Source organism: Somniosus microcephalus, chromosome 15 (assembly GCF_052327205.1).
Source record: "Somniosus microcephalus isolate GS21.2 chromosome 15, FLI_Smic_1.0, whole genome shotgun sequence".
Lineage (NCBI taxonomy): Eukaryota > Metazoa > Chordata > Chondrichthyes > Squaliformes > Somniosidae > Somniosus > Somniosus microcephalus.
Genome location: NC_141001.1, coordinates 62753091 through 62773312, shown reverse-complemented (window position 1 = coordinate 62773312; position 20222 = coordinate 62753091). Strand labels below are relative to the sequence as shown.

Genomic DNA, 20222 nt, shown 5'->3' with positions numbered 1-20222 from the left:
CTGTCTGAATGAGTTCTGAATATTTATATATTGGCAAGGGGGAGGGGGAAACCAACTTTTGGTATCTGACATAAAAGTGAAAGAATGCCTCCAGCAATCTTCTGTGGACATCTTGGCAGAAGTTTCTTCATTTAGATCTATTGTCATTATCCAAAAGTACTGTGGTGGTTGTACTTTATTGTCCCTGGTTTGAAAACATGTCTATAAACTTCACAGATGTCACTTCATATCAGAAAATGGTCCAAGGGGAACTGAAGTTTAAACAGACGACTTAATTTGTATGGATTTTTCCTATTGGTGTGAAAAAGCGAGCTATTATTGTTGAGTTAATAATCTTTATTAAAAATGTATTTCTCCTTCTTCATATTGTACAGTGCATTGGTATATTTTAGGAGGATATTAAATGTTATCCTGAAATGTAAATGTGGCAAAATTTATTTTATGACAGGATTTTAAACGAGCATCTTTTCATGCCTATATCAATTTGGTTCTGTTAAGTAAAACTACACATATTGACTGTTTAGATCTTTCCTCCGGTTGTGCAGAACACCATTATTCCCTGGCACTGATTTTTGAAAATTGAATTTGAGCACAGTAATACTCCCATTCCCTGTTGTTCTATTTTTCCCTTAAATGCTTGGTTATAAAATTATTTTGCTTCTTGACTATTGTATTGCGGTTTATAATAGATGATAATCTAAAGTGTCATGAGATCATGGAGAAACATTGTTTTAAAAATTAGTATCTGATGCAGCTCAGCTAAACATTTAGGTTTGGAACAACACCATTGAAAGCAGCAGATAAAGTGAAAACATTTTACATAACTGAGCAACAAACTGTGGAATGTACAGAAAACACAATTTGTCGCTCGGTGGCTCAATGAGCTTATCCAGTGAGTCGCTTACAGGACCCTGTGGAATCTCTGACATTAAGCGGAGACTTGACATGTTCAAGTCCCGGCCTTCTTTGCGGTCCCAGGAGTGCACCGGAAGAGCCATGAGTTTTGGCCCCGACCCCTTTCTAAATGCCACAAAGTGGAAGAATTTATCATTAATATATTTTTCAGTTATATATTTAAACAGTGTGTTGGAGCCTACATATCCCTTTTTGAGTTCTGGGTTTGAATCCAGCTCAGATTTATGAGATTAAAGTCTTGTTTGTCTATCATCTGTAAGGGTCTTATGCTTGGGCTGTCTCAACACAATTCTCAGTGGGTTAACTGGTCAGAACTATCTGGGCATTAACTGGTTGTCGTAGCCAAGCTATTTTGGAAAATGCAAAATAATTGTAAAGTGCTTCTTTCCTATCCTGCACCTTGACGGACCCAAAAAATTAAATTTCTCCTTGAAAACGCCAATTGATCCCCAGCAACCCCAGCCTTTTGGGGGAGAGGGTTCTATTGTATGAAGAAGTGCGTTCTGACAGCACCCCTGAACAGCCTAGCTCTAATTTTAAGGTTATGCCCCCTTGTTTTGGATTCCCCCACCAGAGGAAATAGCTTCTCTCTATCTACTCTATCAAATCCCTTTAGCATCTTAAACCTCTGAATTAGATCAACCCACAGTCTTCTATACTCAAGGGAATACAAGCCATCTATGCAACCTGTCCTCATAATTTAACCCATTTAGCCCCAGTATCATTCTGGTGAATCTGTGCTGCACCTTCTCCAAAGCCAATATATCCCTCCTGAAGTGCGATACCCAGAACTAAACGCAATGCTCCAGATGGGGGGCTGATCAAGACTCTACAACTGAAGCATCACTTCCTCCCCTTTGTGTACCAACCCCTGGAGATAAAGGCCAACACTACATCAGCCTTTTAATACTCATCTACTGTCTTTAAATGATTTGTGTACCTGGACACCCACATGCCGTTGCTCCTCCACAGTTTCTAGTCCAGAAAACTTTCCTTTTATTTAAACTATCTGGACACTTTCTTCTTCCCTGGATCCCCACAGTTTTTGAGTTTAACTGGGAACCTTTCATCTGGACTTTTGGTTGGAATGTCAAAGAGCTCCTCTTCTGGGGAGAACACGTGCACAGGCCGGGAAACCCAGAAGTACAGGTTTCCCTCAGGTTCTGCTGAATTTAATGGTAGGACCTGATTACCAGTTTTTGGAATCCGTTTCCCGGCCGCAGCCAGCCAGATTGAGAGGCTAGCTGGCATTTTAACTTCTCACCTGACCCAAACACACCGTTTCTGGGGGTTAAAATTACCTCCATGATTCCTAACACTACCCTTATGCTCTCTTCAGTTCTACTTCCCCAAATGCTATGACCTCTCACCAAAAAATACCCATAAAGAAAATAAATTAACAATAGTCAAGTAAAACTTTGGGGGCAAGTTTTTGGGGGGCCAGCAGACGCATTCATTGGTGGGTTGGGTGGGGAAAAACATTTTTTGACAGCGGGACCCTGCCCATTAAGAAGTATTTTGAGCTCACCTTTACATTTTACGAGGTTACCCATGTGGTCCACGCTGCTCGGGGATCACGTCAGGTAAGCAGGTCGGGAGTTGTATGATCATGGAATCATCTCATTATTCGACAGCTGCAAATGTGCTATAAAAGCTCCCATCTCACATCTGTTCACTTTCCAAGCTCAGAAGCTGTTGCTGAAGCCATTCCTTTCACACTCATGACTATTGCGGGGGGAGGGGGGAGGTGGGGGGGTACCATTATGTCTCACCATTCACTGCAGCTCACTAAGCCACATCCAAAGGTGCACACAAATCTGTCCAAGAAAACAAAAGTGTTCAAAAATAAAAGTTTCAATGTTTGACACCACATTAACAGAAACTTTACACAAACATTGCATAAAACACCCAAGTGCCTACTCTTATGTGTTGTTAGTTGGTATGATTGAACTAGGATGAGGGTGAGTGTGAGGGGTGGCTAGTGTGATGGGGAAGTGATAATGTAGATAGAGAGGGATGGGTGGAGCTGCAAGGTAAGTTGGTGTGAGTAAGGGTGTGCAGGAGTAAGGTAGGGAAGGCAGAGTGATGAGGATGTGATGAGTGGCACAGCAGGATGAGGTTGTGATTGGCTTTGCAGTAACGTTTCATGATCTACTGAGATTATTGAAAGGTTTGCGCCACTGCAGCCTGGTCCTCCTGACGACATTCCTGCTTGTGTCCTCCAGTGCAATGTGCAACCAGGCTGCGTTGATCTCCTGGGGAGGTCTCTTCCACCCATTGGAGGGAGTCATGGGAGAGCCTGGGTGCAGCCATGCACCTCTGTGCAGTGCTTGTCAGTGTTTGCAGCACCTCAATGCTGTAGCATACTGACAGCACAACTGTCAAAGTAAATTTGGACATGGTCCCTTTAAGGAAACCAACTGATGACACGTCAACAAATAATGTCATCAGACCCATTTCCTTCAATTGGCCAGCTGGGCGGGACTAACAGGCCCCATCAATGTAAAATCATTTTGGACAGCCAGCAGCGAGGCCGGGACTCGCCACCGATGTCGCCCGTTCCGGACCCGCCGAGGTAGGGGAAATCGCGGCCATGGTCTCTCGGTTGGCAGTGGGGTGCAGCATTATCTTTCCAATTCACGTTGGCTTGAAGCCAGCGCAGAATGAACATTTCTACTCTGAGGTGGCTGTAAGAGTTCAAAGTGAAATAATTTTGTACAATCTCAATCCAATTCTTAAGGAGTGGAAATCTATGTCTCAATAATCAGCCATCTCCTCATTTCCAGTGCCTTTAAATAACCGTATCTACTGAACACCCTCAAATTTGCATGCTGTACCTTTCCAGAACGTTGATGATTTATATATTTATCTTGCAGAAATAATTGTCAAAATAAAGAAATGCTTTTCAAAAATCACAAAAAGCTTTCATTTTGAAAAGTTTAAAATAGTAATACACATTGTAATTACATACATTATAATTTCAAAATTGAGTATCCTTAAAACTGATTCTTATGTTTAAATGAAAACTCCTGAAATAAATTTTAAAAATAAAAATTATGGAGTGCAAGAGCTTCAAGCAGCAGAGGACTTTTAACAATTTTCACCTGCAGTGGCAATGTATTTATTAACTGCTATCTGCTTTAAAAAAGATATCAATTCTCATCCCTATTGGGATTTGTTTGAGCACTTACTGCATGGTTGACCTTGCTGTTGAGATATATTACCTACAAATGTAATTTTTTTCTGTCTCTGAATTCCCTACTCCTTTTAAAATGTATTTAATCCAAAACTCAGGTTGTAATTATTTTCATTAAAATGGAGTAGCAAAACATTTCTATTAATTAGGTTAGTATATTAGAGTAGATTTTTGAAATCTTCAACATGTAAACTTCAGCTCATCCAAAACACAAGAAGGGGAAAATTGAGTCATGCCCCCTTTGGGACGCTAACGTCGCCGGGGCGCCACTCTTAGCGCCTGAAGAAATTAGCGCCCCTGCGGCCGAAATTCATTGGTAGCACCCCAAGAGGGAGGCGGGGCACTACTCGAAGCGCCTCGCCTCCCTCTTGGGGCGGCGCTGTGGCATGTCGCGCCACGGTACTGCAGGCTTTCCTCCCCTTCTTAAAGGGGAGGGGCCTTGTGCAACACGACCCAGGGCCCAGCTGGGCCACCAGGGATCAGAGTGCCGGCAAAAGAGCCCAGCCGGTACTCCGAGGGAGGGCTGCTCAGGAGGCCGGAGACGGCAACGGGGGCAGGTGCTGGCAGGTGGCCAGCAACAAAAATGGCCGCCCGGCACCTCAACTTTAATTAACGCCGCCCTGGCCGCAGGTAGGCCCCCCTGACCCCGTCGGACATAGCGTCCGGTGGTAAGTCAGGGGGCGCTACCGAAGATCACGGCCGGGGCGTGAGCGGGGCACTGAGCACGGCAATGACGTCATCGCTAGCAGCGCAGCGCCACGGGGCGCTAACGGTTACCGCTGCCGCTAACCTCCCGCTGAATTTCGCAGGAGGCGTTGGTGGTGCCGCGCCTGGGCGCTAATTGCTTTGCACCCTCTTAGGGCGCTAACGGGAGGTGCAAAGCAACCAGATTTTTAGGCCAAGATCCCTGAATATTAACTTTGATGGGATGGTTTGTTGCTGACTGTCTACAGAGTTTCTTTCTGGCCTGTATATCTCTCTCTGGTGGTTTCAGATAGATGACTCAATTTGAATAAGACAAGCTGAGAAATACCTTTCAAAAAATGATTGGTACAAGCAAATTCAAAAAGGATTATCAATCAAACATATATACAAATCTACCCACAGCCTACTTACATTTGAATTGAATCTTTTGGTTCCCCTCTCAGATATGTGGCTGGATGCAACATCTATATTCTGACAAGGGAGCATTTATTGCCCATTCCTAGTTGCCCTGAGAAGGTAGTGGTGAGTCATCTTCTTGAACCACTGTGGTCTTTGCCATGATAGTGTTAGACAGGTAGTTCCAGAATATTATTCCAGTAATTATATCATAATAAGTTGGGTCAATTTATGTGACTGAACTGGTTTTAACCCCATATGTACTGTGACAGAAAGTAACCAATACCATGATACAATATAGAAAAAAATGCTTCATTTCTGGGAAATAGATTTAGTGGTGGTTCGAAGCACACAAGCATTGACATTAATACATTTGGTTCAGAACCCTCAGAAAAAGATTAGTTTATTTATCGTTTCTTCTAATGCTTCACCCTATGTTTAACAATAATGAAAAATCATTATTGATTGCAGTCTGCATTGACTAAACTGAAGTTTGTAAGGGATAATCTTTGAATATGTTTTCTAAAGTTCTGTATTCTTTTCTCTGTTGCAGGAAGGAGGAGTGGCAGTACTGTTCAAACTGTGCAGACAAGATGCTCCTAGTTACCTGCATGTGTATGCCCTCAGAGCACTGTCATCAATATGTGGTGTGGAGGAAGGAATCAATGAACTTGAAAAGGTATGGCATTCAGTGGCAAATAGCAGGAATAATGAACACTCTTTGGTCTTAAAATTGATACTGGTGAGCAATTTTGTTCTCGCCATTCCAAAAGAATGTATTAAATACAAGAATTGTAATTAACCAAATTCGGTTCAGTACACATCTGGAAGTTGTTGGAAATACTGATAAAAGAATTGGCATACAAAGTGGTGTCCTGATTTGAAGAGCATTCACTGTATTTGGAGTCGTTGATTGTGACATGTAATTGGATGCTGCGTTCTTATTGTCCACCAATCGTGCAATGATAAATATTACCAAACAATAAAGGTAAGAGAGCCCTTTGTAAAATATCTGTACCAGTGACTGATCCATCTATGAATTATTGATTTCAGTTCAGGCCAGGACTGATTTTTGTTTTGTTATAAACACCTGTTGGAAACTTGAGGAAATATTACAAATCACTCTGTAGCTGCTGTTTCCTTTTGTGGGAGCCCGTAAAACCCTCCCGCCATAGGACTAACCGCCCTAATGGCTGGTTCAAAGATGGTTACGGTCACGGAATGAGCGTTAATCATGGCCATAAATCCTTCCACCACTTCATACAGTTCCCCAAAGGGAACAGTGTGAAGACACGTATGACGACGACATTGCTAAAGAAATAAATGGAATTAAAAAAATTCTTTTAGGGCTTTTAAAAGTCTTTAAATTGCTTTCATTCTGTTTAAAACTACTTCAGATTACTCAAAATAATGTAAACATTTTAAAAAGTTTATAAAAGTTACCAAAATCTTCAAAAAACTTCCAAAAACCTATTTAAACTGCTGCTTTGCATGCAAAAATTCTTAGCAGCTTGACAGAAACATTGGGGGCGTGTCCAGTGAAACAGAGACCTCAAGGGGCGTGTCTCACTTGCACTGCACGCTCCTTGCTTCGCGCTGGCTGCACTCCTGGGCGGCGTGACGTCATACGCTGCCCAGGATTCTTCTTTTTGTTTCACCAAGTGCAGGCGTCCCTGGAGCTGATCGGCAGTAGCGCGGGGTAAGTGCAAAAACGGGGCTGCAAGCCCCGTTCAGCAATTTCTGGCCCATTGTCTTTTTCTTATCTGTCTCTGCTTTGTTTTGCTGTTTTGATCTCTGTTTCATTCTCTGTTTCTGTCTAATTCTCTCTGTGAGGTGGGTGGTGTGGCATTGAGCTGTCAAGGGCTGCGTCCTGCATTTTTGGTTGGGGATTACAGGAAAAATGTGGCCTGAGATCATCAGTTACTCCCTTCCCATCTCCTCCTCGATCACTCACGCTTTCCCCATCCCCTATCTCCCAATTGGTTCACTACCCCTTCACTTCCAACTCAAACCCTACTCACTCCTATTGTCACCCCTACCACAACATTCATAGAATCATAAAATAGTACAGCACAGAAGGAGGCTATTCAGCCCATCGAGTCTATGCCAGCTCTTTTGAAGAGCAATCCAGTTACTCCCACTCCCCTGCTCTTTCCCCACATCCCAGCAATTTTTTTCTCCTTCAAGTATTTATCCAATGCCTCTTTGAAGGCTACTATATGAATCCATACCCTATCAGGCAGCACATTCCAAATCCTAACCACTCGTTGTGTAAAAAAGATTTTCCTCATGTCGCCTCTGGTTGTTTTGCCAATCACCTTAAATCTGTGCCCTCCTGTTATCGACCCTTCAACCATTGGAAACAGTTTCTCTTTATTTACTCTATCTGTACCGTCCTCCCTACGTGTATGTGTCTGTACGCAGTTAGACAGCCAGCCAAACTCCTTTCAATAACGACATGGGAGTCAGGATGTAGCGTCCAAGCTCTGGTGTTTAATGATGCCACTCTTGCATGAGGTCAATGAAACAATACAAATCAGTTGTATTGGGTTGGAGTAAAACTGAGAAAGAAAAAAGAAAGAAATGTACCTTGTTACATACATGAGATATAACTAATATCTAAACATGAATATGTAATGAAACCATTCAACTCACAGGCAATGCTTTCGAAGGCGTAACAATGTAAGATTACAACAGATTAACTTGCAGCACACTTCATGCTGATGTGACCTCTTTGTTTGCTTATCACTATACTACTTCCTGTTCCTGTTGAGTGACCCTACAGGCCATTAACATCTACTGCCACCTACTGGCGGCAACAAAACATAACACCTGCAATTATAAGGCAGAACACTATCAAATCTCCTCTTAACCTTCTCTGCTCTAAAGAGAACAACTCTAGTTTCTTCAGTCTTTCCACATAACTGTAATCCCTCATTGCTGGAAACATTCAAGTAAATCTCTTCTGTACACTCTCCAAAGCCTTCACATCCTTCCTAAAGTGTAGTGCCCAGAATTGGACACACTATTCCAGCTGGGACTGAACTAGTATTTTATGTAGGTTTAGCATAACTTCCTGGCTTTTGTACTCTAAGGCCGCGATCTTGCATTTGGTGTCGCGATGGGTGCGGGTCAGCTGGTTTCCGGGTTCCGGTCCCGCCCCCAGCTGCCTCCGCTCCACAGATGTGATTTTCCCTTGATTGACCTTTTGGGCGGCCAATTAACAGGAAGCGCGTCTGATGACCTCATTTGATGATGCGTCATTTGCCAGTTTCCTTAAAGGGACCACGCACAATTTTATTTTGACAGTTGATTTCTCAGTGTTTGACAGCATTGAGGTGCTGAAAACATTAACAATCACTGCACAAAGATGAACTCTTGCACCCAGGATCTCCAATGACTCCCTCCATATGCTGGAATAGATGGCAGCTGCAGGTGAGATGACAGAAGCGACCTGTCACTGGTGAGAGAGGTTCTTCCAATGAGGTGGCACTTGTCATATAGTTGGATTTAAAAGCTTGTAAGCTAAAGAAATCTGTATATGTTTTAAAATTGCAGTAACCAACATTTTCTTTGGTCTGAAACTTACCATGTGCAACACTGCATCCTTCACACTACTTCTGCAGCTGTCATAGAAACATAGAAACATAGAAGACAGAAACAGGAGTAGGCCATTCGGCCCCTCGAGCCTGTTCCGCCATTTAATTACATCATGGCTGATCATCCAAATTCAGTAACCTGTCCCTGCTTTCTCCCCATATCCCTTGATCCCTTTAGCCTTAAGAAATATATCTAATTCCTCCTTGAATATATTTAATGAATTTGCATCAACTGTCTTGTGTGGTAGAGAATTCCACAGGTTCACCACTCTCTGGGTGAAGAAATTCCTCCTCATCTCAGTCCTAAATGGCTTACCCCTTATCCTTAGACTGTGACCCCAGGTTCTGAACTCCCCCGCCATCGGGAACATGCTTCCTGCATCTAGTCTGTCTAGTCCTGTTAGAATTGTATAAGTTTCAATGAGATCCCCTCTCATTCTTCTAAACTCTAGCAAATATAAGCCTAATCGACCCAATCTCTCCTCATACGTCATTCCTGCCATCCCAGGTATCAGTCTGGTGAATCTTCACTGCACTCTCTCCATGGCAAGAATATCCTTCCTCAGATAAGATGACCAAAACTGCACACAATACTCAAGGTGTGGTCTCACCAAGGCCCTGTACAACTGCAGCAAGACATCCTTGCTCCTGTACTCGAATCCTCTCGCTATGAAGGGCAACATACCATTTGCCTTCTTAACCGCCTGCTGCACCTGCATGCTTATCTTCAGCGACTGGTGCACAAGGACACCCAGGTTTCATTGCACTTCCCCTTCTCCCAATCTATTGCCGTTCAGATAATAATCTGCCTTCCTGTTTTTGCCACCGAAGTGGATAACCTCGCATTTATCCACATTATACTGCATCTGCCATATATCTGCCCAATCACCCAACCTGTCCAAATCATACTGGAGTTTCTCGGCATCCTCCTCACAGCACACACGCCCACCCAGCTTTGTTTTTTTTCACAAACATTACACCAGACTCACAACATGCCACGCTTACCTGGCGTGGTGTCCGGATGTCGTGAAACTCAACCAGAAGCGAGAAAATCGAAAAACAGGCTGAAAACTGCTGACAAGTACCGGTTAATAGGCAGGTAATTGCCTTTTAATCTGTTTCCTGTTGCTAGGTGTCAGGTCCATTCGCAAATCGGGGACCCGGCACTTGGGAAGGCTGTTTGGAAGTGGGTTGACGGCAGGTTCATGACCCGTCATCAATCAATAGGACTTTAACCTCTGACCCGCCTCTGAGCGCCGGCAAATTCACAGCCTAATCCTCTATTTATAAAGTTTAGGATCCCATATGCTTTATTAACTGCTTTGTTATCTGTCCTGCCACCTCAAAGATTTGTGCACAAATACCCCCAGGTCGCTCTCTTCTTGAACCCCACTTTAAAATTGTACCATTTGGCATGTATTGGTTCTCCTCATTCTTCCTGCCAAAATGTATCGCCTTACACTTTTCTGCATTGAATTTCATCTGCCATGTGTGTGCCCATTCCACCAGCCTGTCTATGTCCTCTTGTAGTCTATTACTATCTTCCTCACTGTTTACCTCACCTCCAAGTTTCGAATCATCTGCAAATTTCTAAATTGTGCCCTGTATCCCCAAGTCCAAGTCATTAATGTATATCACAAACAGCAGTGGTCCTAGTACTGAACCTTGGGGAACTCCACTATATACCTCCCTCTAGTCCGAAAACAGCCATTCACCACAACTCTGTTTTCTGTCCTTTAGCCAATTTTGCAACCGTGCTGCTACTGGCCCTTTTAGCCAATGGGCATCAATTTTGCTAACAAAATATGTGGTATTTTATGAAACGCCTTTTGAAAGTCCATATACACAATATCAACTGCACTGCCCTCATCCACCCTCTCTGCAACCTCATCAAAAAACTCAATCAAGTTAACCAAACACGATTTGCCCTTAACAAATCTGTGCTGGCTCTCCTTTATTAGTCCATACTTATCCAAGTGGCTATTAATTTTCTCCTGGGTTATTGTTTCTGAAAGCTTCCCCACCACTGACATTAAACTGACTGGCCTGTAATAATCAGGTTTATCCTTCTCCCTTTTTTAACAAGGGTGTAACATTTGCAACCCTCCAGTCCTCTGGCACCACCCCTGTATCTAAGGAGGATTGGAAGATTGTGGCTAGCACCTCTGTAATTTCTACCCCTACTTCCCTCAGCAACCTAGGATGTATCCCATCTTGACTGGGTGACTTATCCACTTTAAGTACTGCCAGCCTTTCTAATACCTCCTCTTTCTTTATTTTTATCTCATCCAGTACCCTGGCAACCTCCTCATTTACCGTAGCTTTGGCGAAGGCCTCTTCCTTGGTAAACACCGATGAAAATTACTCATTTAGTACCTCAGCCATGCCTTCTGCCGCCACCAATAGATCTTCATTTTGGTCTCTAATTGGCACCACCGCTCCTTTGACAACCCTTTTACTGTTAGTATGCCTATAAAAGACCTTTGGATTCCCTTTTATGTTACCTACCAATCTATTCTCGTACTGTCTCTGCCCCTCTTATTTCCTTGTTCACTTCATCTCTGTACTTTTTATATTCAGCCTGATTCTCCATTGTATTATCAAGCTGACATCTGTTATATGTCCCCTTTTTCTGCTTCATCCTACTCTCTAACTCCTTTGTCATCCAGGGAGCTCTGGCTTTGGTTGCCTTCCCTTTTTCCCCTGTGAGAACGTACCTAGACTGTACCCGAACTATTTCCTCTTTAAAGACTGCCCATTGCTCCATTACATTTCTGCCTGCCAGTTTTTGACTCCAATTTAACTGGGCCAGATCGCTCTGGAATTCACTGAAATTAGCCCTCCTCCAGTTAAGTATTTTTAGTCTAGATTGCTCCTTGTCTTTCTCCATAACTAATCTAAACCTTACAATATTAGAAATCATAGAATCATAGAAATTTATGACACAGAAGGAGGCCATTCAACCCATTGTGCCTGTGCCAATATTATGATCACTATTTTGTGACATTCACCACTTGACCCATTTCATTCCCCAGGACTAGATCCAGCAATGCCTCCTTCCTCGTTGGGCAGGAAACATACTGATCAAGAAAATTGTCCTGAACATACTTCAAAAATTCCTCCCCCTTGCTGCCCTTAACACAATCACTGCCTCATTCAATATTGGGGTAGTTAAAGGACATGAATTTCCGATCGGAGACTTCCTGCGGAAGGATGCCTCCGATCAGCAAAAAATATACGAACCTACCTGCTGGTCCCAGAGATACGGGGGCTTCCGATCCTGGGCCTCTCCTCTTGGATATGTTCAGAGGGCCACGTATACCAGGGGCACAGCTGGTTCTCAAGCGCCCCTGGGATCACATGGGCCAGTTCAACCAATGGAAGAAGGGAAGCCCGCTTCATAATTTTGACAGTTCCGTGCATAAGTATGAATGGGGATGACTACAAAAATGCACCAACACACTGAGATAAATAAAAACCATTACATATATAAAATTAATTTAAATGACATTTAATTAAATATGTTAAACAAATGCTTAATTTTTTGAAAAAAATCTATATATGTTTTAATGGGGCTTAATATAAACTTACCTTATTGGACAGGGTTTTTAATTTATAAGTGAGTGATAAAAATCTTATTTTTCTATTTTTTAAAAACTCTTATGCTGGTAAGTGCAGGCCTTACGCATACTTTTACCAGGCGTGAGAGTTCTATGGCCTTTTAGCGGGTGGAAGTTGAGCAAATAGCACAACTCTCCACCCACAGAGGCACTTTTCCCAGGGATGCAGAGGATCTGTCAAGAAAATTCTTGACAGATCGCAAGTTCCGGGTTTCAGCACATGCGCTTTGCATGCCTAAACCCGGCACTTGCGCGGACCCTATGGGCACGTACACACCTCGTATGCAGCCATGGGGGTCGCAAAATATGGGCCAAAGCCTCCCATTATCAGTACTCTATAGTTTTTGCGCCTCTCAGTTGATGTGCCTCAATTATTCCGAGACTCGAAGTTAGCAGAACAAAAGTAAGGCTTTTATTAACTCAGAACATAACACGTAAAATAGAGAGATGTCTACCTTCAGGAGGCTGATGCCGGACTGAAGTTAGATTACAAAGGAGCCAGGTATGGGCGGAGCCCTGCACACAACCAGTTCCAGCACATTCCAATGCATAATACATGAGGACTGGGGGAAGGGAAAAGACACAGAAAGCAGGCAGTTAGAAGACACAGAAAACAGGCAGTGATGAATGGAATATATTTCATCACATTCACCCCTTCTATAGATTTAGTCTGTTCGGGGGTTTGATAGTCCTCTGCGACCGACGTGGCTGTTGTGGTGCCGCGGGTGTCGGCTGGGTGTCCCCGGTAGCCTCCTGGGTCTCTGCCGGGGGTGCCGCCGGGGTTGTTGAAGGGGTAGTTGGTGGGGGTGCCGTTGGTCGATGTTCTTCCGGGGGTGATGAAAGAATAGTGGGTGGGTAAGGGTTGCTGTGATCGTCGTCGCTGCTATTGCCGTGGTTGTTGTTGATGCCGGCTGGGGCGACGTCTTTTATGGACACGGTGTCCTCCCTTCCGTCGGCGTGCCGGACATATGCGTATTGGGGGTTGGCGTGGAGTAGGTGTACTGGCTCCACGAGAGGGTCCGTCTTGTGGCCCCTCACATGCCTTCGCACGAGTACCGGACCTGGGGTGGAGAGCCATGACGGCATGGATACGCCCGAGGTGGATTTCCGGGGAAAGACAAACATTCGTTCATGAGGCGTGGTATTAGTGGCCGTACACAATAGCGACCGTATCGAATGGAGCACATCCGAGAGGACTTCCTGCCAGCGGGAGATAGGGAGGCCCTTGGTCCTTAGAGCTAGAGTGACTGCTTTCCACACTGTCCCGTTCTCTCGCTCCACCTGGCCGTTACCCCGGGGGTTGTAGCTGGTGGTACGGCTCGTGGCGATCCCCTTGGACAGCATGTACTGGCGTAGCTCTTCACTCATGAAGGACGCCCCCCTATCCGTGTGGATATAGCTCGGCATACCGAACCGGCAGAACAGGCTGTTGAGGCATTTAATGACCGTGGCGCTGGTCATGTCTGGGCAGGGGAAGGCGAATGGGAAACGGGAGTATTCGTCCACAATGTTCAGGAAGTAAACATTGCGGTCGACGGACGGGAGGGGGCCCTTGAAATCTAAGCTGAGCCGCTCGAAGGGCCGTGTAGCTTTGATTAAGTGGGCTCTATCTGGGCGGTAGAACCGAGGCTTGCACTCAGCGCAAGTGCGGCAGTTCCTGGTCAGAGACCGAACTTCCTCAATCGAGTAGGGTAAGTTACGGGACTTTATGAAGTGGAACAGCCGCGTGACCCCTGGGTGGCAGAGGTCGTTGTGGAGGGTCTGTAGCCGATCCTCGGTGGCGCTGGCACACATCCCTCGTGAGAGGGCGTCAGGGGATTCGTTAAGGGCCCCTGGCCGGTAAATGATGTCGTACTCGAAAGTGGAGAGCTCGATCCGCCACCTAAGAATCTTATCATTTTTAATCTTCCCCCTCTGTTTATTGTTGAACATAAACGCTACCGATCGCTGGTCGGTAAGTAGGGTGAAGCGTTTGCCGGCTAGGTAGTGGCGCCAGTGGCGCACTGCCTCCACGATGGCTTGGGCCTCCTTTTCCACGGAGGAGTGTCTGATCTCGGGGCCTTGGAGGGTCCTCGAGAAGAAAGCTACGGGCCGCCCCGCCTGGTTGAGGGTGGCCGCCAAGGCGAAGTCGGACGCATCACTTTCCACTTGAAATGGAGTGTTCTCGTCCACTGCCTGTAGCGTGGCCCGCTCAATATCCTGCTTAATGCTTTTGAAGGCGGCGTGGGCCTCAGCAGAGAGCGGAAAAGAGGATGCTTTCAAGAGGGGGCGGGCTTTGTCGGAGTAGTTGGGGACCCATTGGGAATAGTAAGAAAATAACCCCAGGCACCTTTTCAGGGCTTTGGGAGTGTTGGGCAGGGGCAGCTCCCGTAGGGGGCGCAATCGGTCGGGGTCTGGTCCGATTTCCCCATTCTCCACCACGCTGCCCAGTATGCAGAGGCGCGTGGTGTTGAAAACGCACTTGTCCTCGTTATAGGTGAGGTTGAGTTTTTGTGCGGTTTTCAGGAACCTCTCGAGGTTCGAGTCGTGATCCTGCTGGTTGTGACCGCAGATGGTGACGTTGTCGAGGTAGGGGAAGGTTGCCTGCAAGTGGTGGTCATCGACCATGCGATCCATCTCCCTCTGAAAGACCGAGACCCCGTTCGTCACCCCAAAGGGGACTCTGAGGAATTGGTAGAGGCGTCCGTTCGCCTCGAAGGCGGTGTACGGGCGGTCCTCTGGTCTGATAGGGAGCTGGTGGTACGCTGACTTGAGGTCGATGGTGGAGAACACCCGGTATTGGGCGATTTGGTTCACCATTTCTGATATGCGGGGTAGCGGGTAGGCGTCTAGTAGGGTGTACCTGTTGATCGTTTGACTATAGTCGATCACCATCCGTTTCTTCTCGCTACCCCTTACCACTACCACTTGGGCGCGCCACGGGCTGTTGCTGTGTTCAATAATGCGCTCTTTCAGGAGCCTGTCTACCTCGGTCGCGATAAACCGCCTGTCCTCCCAGCTGTACCTCCTGCTTTTGGTCGCTATTGGTCGGCAGTTAGGGGTAAGGTTCGCGAATAGCGAAGGCGGCTTTACCTTCAGGGTAGCCAGACCGCACACTGTGAGGGGCGGCTGGGACCCACCGTACTTGAGCGTGATGCTTTGGTGGTTGCACTGGAAATCCAAACCCAAGATCACGCTCGCACATAGATTCTTCATGATTAATACTTTAAAATTATCATACACAGTTCCGTTAACGCACAATTGTACCGTGCAGTAACCCAGAATGGTCGATGTCTGGGTTTTATCGGCCATAGAGATGGTACCCTGAGCAGGGACCACCTTTAGGGAGAGTTGTTGTGCCAGTTCAGGGTGGATAAAACTCTCCGTGCTTCCACTGTCAATTAAGCATTTAACCCGGCACCCGTTTACCTCGATGTCCACCATTGATTTGGATAGCGGATGCGGCCTGGTCTGGTCCACTGTGACCGATGCCACTGTAGGGCCCTGATCGAGACAAGATGGCGTCCACGCTGTCTGCTCATAAGATGGCGGACCCCACGAGGTCGGGCAAGATGGCGTCCAAGATGGCCGCTCCCACGGCGCACACGCGGCGGTGGCGGGTTTTCGGGCGGTTGGTTTTCCGGCGGGGTTCCCTCTGCACACCTTCCCGAAGTGCCCCTTCTTACCGCACTTAAAGCAGGTGGTGCCTTTCGCCGGGCACAGGTTTCTGGTGTGCTTTGGCTGCCCGCAGAAGTAGCAGTTGGGTCCTTGACGCGTCGCGGCTGTCGTAGGGCTTCTGGGGGGAGAGCTGGGCCCCGCCGGTGTCGGGCTGCCGGGCGGGGAAGATGCCTTCCAAGATGGCGGCGCCCTCGGCGCACACGTGGCGGCGTGGGCGGCGCGGGCTGAAGAGTAGGCGTCCGAGTTTCTCTGGGCCATCTCCAGGGACCGCGCGGTGTCCGCAGCCTGTTTCAGGTCCAACCCCGTTTTTTCCAGCAGTCTTTGCCGGATGTGAGTGGAGCTGAGGCCTGTGATAAAGGCATCGCGAACAAGCTCGTCGGTGTACACTGCGGCTTTTACATCTCGGCACTTACAGTCCTTGCCAAGCTTTTTCAGGATGCTTAGGAACTCCTCCACCGATTCCCCAGGTCGCTGTGCGCGAGTAGCGAGTAGATGCCTAGCATACACCTCATTCGTAGGCTGCTGGTAATGCGCCTTTAAGGTGTTGCAGGCGGCCAGGTACGTATCGGCGTCTTGGATGAGGGGGTAAACCCGGTGGCTTACCCAATTCCGTAGCATTCCGAGTCTCATCTTCGCAGTGTCCGTAGCGTCTTTGACGGCTGCGGAATTGTCCAGGAAGAATTCCATACAGTCAAACCAGTGTCCGAAGCGTGCTGATGCGTCCGGAGCATGTTGATCCAAATCCAAACGTTCGGGTTTCAGGAGTTGATCCATAGTGTTGAAAATTGAGTTAATAAAATTGATGTGCCTCAATTATTCCGAGACTCGAAGTTAGCAGAACAAAAGTAAGGCTTTTATTAACTCAGAACATAACACGTAAAATAGAGAGATGTCTACCTTCAGGAGGCTGATGCCGGACTGAAGTTAGATTACAAAGGAGCCAGGTATGGGCGGAGCCCTGCACACAACCAGTTCCAGCACATTCCAATGCATAATACATGAGGACTGGGGGAAGGGAAAAGACACAGAAAGCAGGCAGTTAGAAGACACAGAAAACAGGCAGTGATGAATGGAATATATTTCATCACATCAGTAACTTCTTTGCAAATCTACTTCTCTATCTCCTTCCCACTATTTGGTGATCTATAAAATGCACCAAGTAGCATAATAGCTCCTTTATTGTTTCTTAACTCCAACCAAATAGATTCTGTCTTTGACCCCTCTCTTTCTAGCGCACTAATATTTTCTTTCACCAAAACTGTTAGCCCTCCTTTTTTTTCCTTCCCTACCTCTCCTGAATACCTTGTACCAAGGAATATTAAGCATCCAATACTCCCATTGTTAAGCCAGCCATATTCCCATGTGGCTATTTGCGCCTGCAGCTCACCAACCTTATTAACCACACGTCATTTACACACATGCACTCCAAACCTGACTTAGACCTCTTTGTATTTTCTATGATTCCACCTAATTCTGTATTATTTCTAACTCTAACTGTCTCTCCCAGTCCTCTGTACACCTTGTTTCTACTTTTTAATACTACATCTTGCTGCCCAACCCCCACAGCACTCTTTAACCTGCCTGCTAGGATATTGGTCCCAGCTCAGAGAAGAAGTGGCCACCCCATCCATCCTGAACAGGTCCCTCCTGCCACAAAACTGGTCCCAATGTCCCAGGAATCTGAAGCTTTCCCTCCTGTATCATGTCTCTAGCCATGAATTAACCTGCCATATCCTCTCCTAATTCTACTCTCACTAGCGCATGACACTAGGAGTAATCCAGAGAATTACTACCTTTGAGGTCCTGCTTTTTAACTTGCTCCCTTGCTCCTTAAACTCTGACTGCAGGACCTCAACTCTCTTCCTCCCTATGTCATTGGTTCTGACATGGACCATGATTTCTGGCTCTTGCCCTTTCCCCGCAGAATGTTCTGCACCCTCTCTGTGATGTTCCTTACACTGGCACCAGGGAGGCAACATACCATATGGGTCTCATGTAGACGGTAGCAGAGCTGCCTGACTGTCCCCCTGCCTATCAAATCCCCACTTACCATTGCATTTCTACACTTTTGCTCTGCTCCCTAAGCAGTCCTTTGCCTCACGGTGCCAGGCTTGGGACTGCACTCCTTTGAGGTGTCATCACCCTTACTGTAATTCCTCATTCAATGCTGAATATCAGTTGAGAGTGCCACACTCCCGGAGGATTCCTGCACTGCGTGTCTCTTCCTACCCTTCCGGGTGGCCACCCACTTGCTATTCTGAACTCTACCTGGCTGTGGGGTGACCACCTATCTGGTTGTGGGGTGACCACTTCTTCTCCATCTCACCCTTGGCCCTCTAAACATTCCCTCGTCACTACCACTCATTTTATCCAAGGGTGGACGGCAAGAAGCCAGAGTCCACCTTACCCTGAACCTGCTTCTTTCCTCCATGCCCCTCCTACCTTTCCAATCTATCCATTTCCCTCACACAGACCTTGTTTGCTTTCAAAATTCAATTTACTTATTCTTTTTAAAAATATAATCACGATGAAGCATGACACTCTTATCTACCTCTATCTGTTTCTTTCTCTATCTGTCACTCTCCCTCTTTATATCTCTTTCTTTGTCAGTAATTTGGATGTTTATATTTTATAGCCATCAATAAAATGCTGGTGATTGAAAGCTTTCTGTTTACTTCAAAATTTAATTCATTTTTATTAAATTAACTCAAATTAGGATGAGAAAATTTCTGAAGTTTATAGAACACAAAACAAATAGATATATAATCAGTGGAGTCTGTCATTTTTATCTCTCTCTCACACACACACCCAAACACATACATACACAGCAACTAGGGGCTGGATTTTACCAACGTCGGTGGGTCCGTGGTGGGCGACATCGGTGGCGGGTCCTGGCCTCACTGCTGGCTCCAGCCCACTGTCCAAAATGATTTTCCCCCACTCAGTGCGTTTACCGGCCAACTGAAAGAAGCGGGTCTGATGACATCATTTGATGACGCATCATCAGCCGGTTTCCTTAAAGGAACCATGCACAAATTGATTTTGACATTTGTGCTGTCAGTGTTCCACAGCATTGAGGTGCTGCAAACACTGACAATCACTGCACAGAGGTGCAGGGCTGCACTCAGGCTCTCCCATGGCTCCCTCCATATGGAGGGAGTCACAGCACACAGGTAGGTCCTCTTCTCTTCTGATGGGTGGAAGAGACCTCCCCAGGAGATCAATGCAGCCTGGTTGTATATTGCACTGGAGGACACAAGCAGAGATATCATCAGGAGGACCAGGCTGCAGTGGTGCAAACCTTTCAATGATCTCAGTAGATCACGAAACATTACTGCAAAGCCACACTCAACTTCATCCTGCTGTGCCACTCATCACATCCCCATCACTCTGCCTTCCCTACCCTACTCCTGCACATCCTTATTCACACCAACTTACCTTACACTTCCACTCATCCCCCTCTATCTACATTATCACTTTCCCATCTCACTAGCCACCCCTCACACTCACCCTCATCCTAGTCCAATCATACCAACTAACAACACACAAGGGTAGCCACTTGTGTGTTTTAGCCAATGTTCCTGCAAGTTTCTGTTAATGTGCTGTCAAACATTGAAATCTTTATTTTCAACACTTTGCATTCTTGGACAGATTTGTGTGAACATTTGGAAGTGGCTTAGTGAGTTGCAGTGAATGGTGAGACATAATGGTACCCCCCACAATAGTTATGAGTGTGAAAGGAATGGCTTGGGCATTGTAGGGATGCTTTATGGTGTTGGTGTGGGGTGGTGCCAGCCTGGTGCACCATGCAGTAGCCAGGGTATACATCATCAAGTGAAGTAAATCTGGCCATGGTGAGGCCATCCCTGGTGTCCCGGGCAGCAATGTGGTCGGTTGCTGATGCCTGTGTCCTGAGCAGCATCAGTTGATTGCGGAGAAGGTGGTTGTTAGTGCTGCTGGTGTGCCTAGTGCAGCTGGTGTGCCTAGAGCTGATCGTGATGGGATTCTGAGGATCAAGGTGAGATAGTTTCAAGGGCACCGATGCTGATGTAATAGATGGCAGGTGAAATGAGATGACCGAAGCGATCTGTCAATGGCGAGAGAGGTTGTTCCAATGAGGTGGGACTGGATAAA

At 46.2% G+C, this 20222-nt stretch overlaps 1 protein-coding gene across 1 annotated transcript in view; it reads left to right on the top strand.

Annotated features, from left to right (window-relative positions):
• Positions 1-20222, top strand: part of insc (INSC spindle orientation adaptor protein) — an 811538-nt gene that overhangs the window by 470433 nt on the left and 320883 nt on the right. The window contains exon 7 of the mRNA XM_086007893.1: positions 5766-5891. Within this exon, the coding sequence (XP_085864019.1) occupies positions 5766-5891 (126 nt within the window). The remainder of the gene's footprint in view (positions 1-5765; positions 5892-20222) is intronic.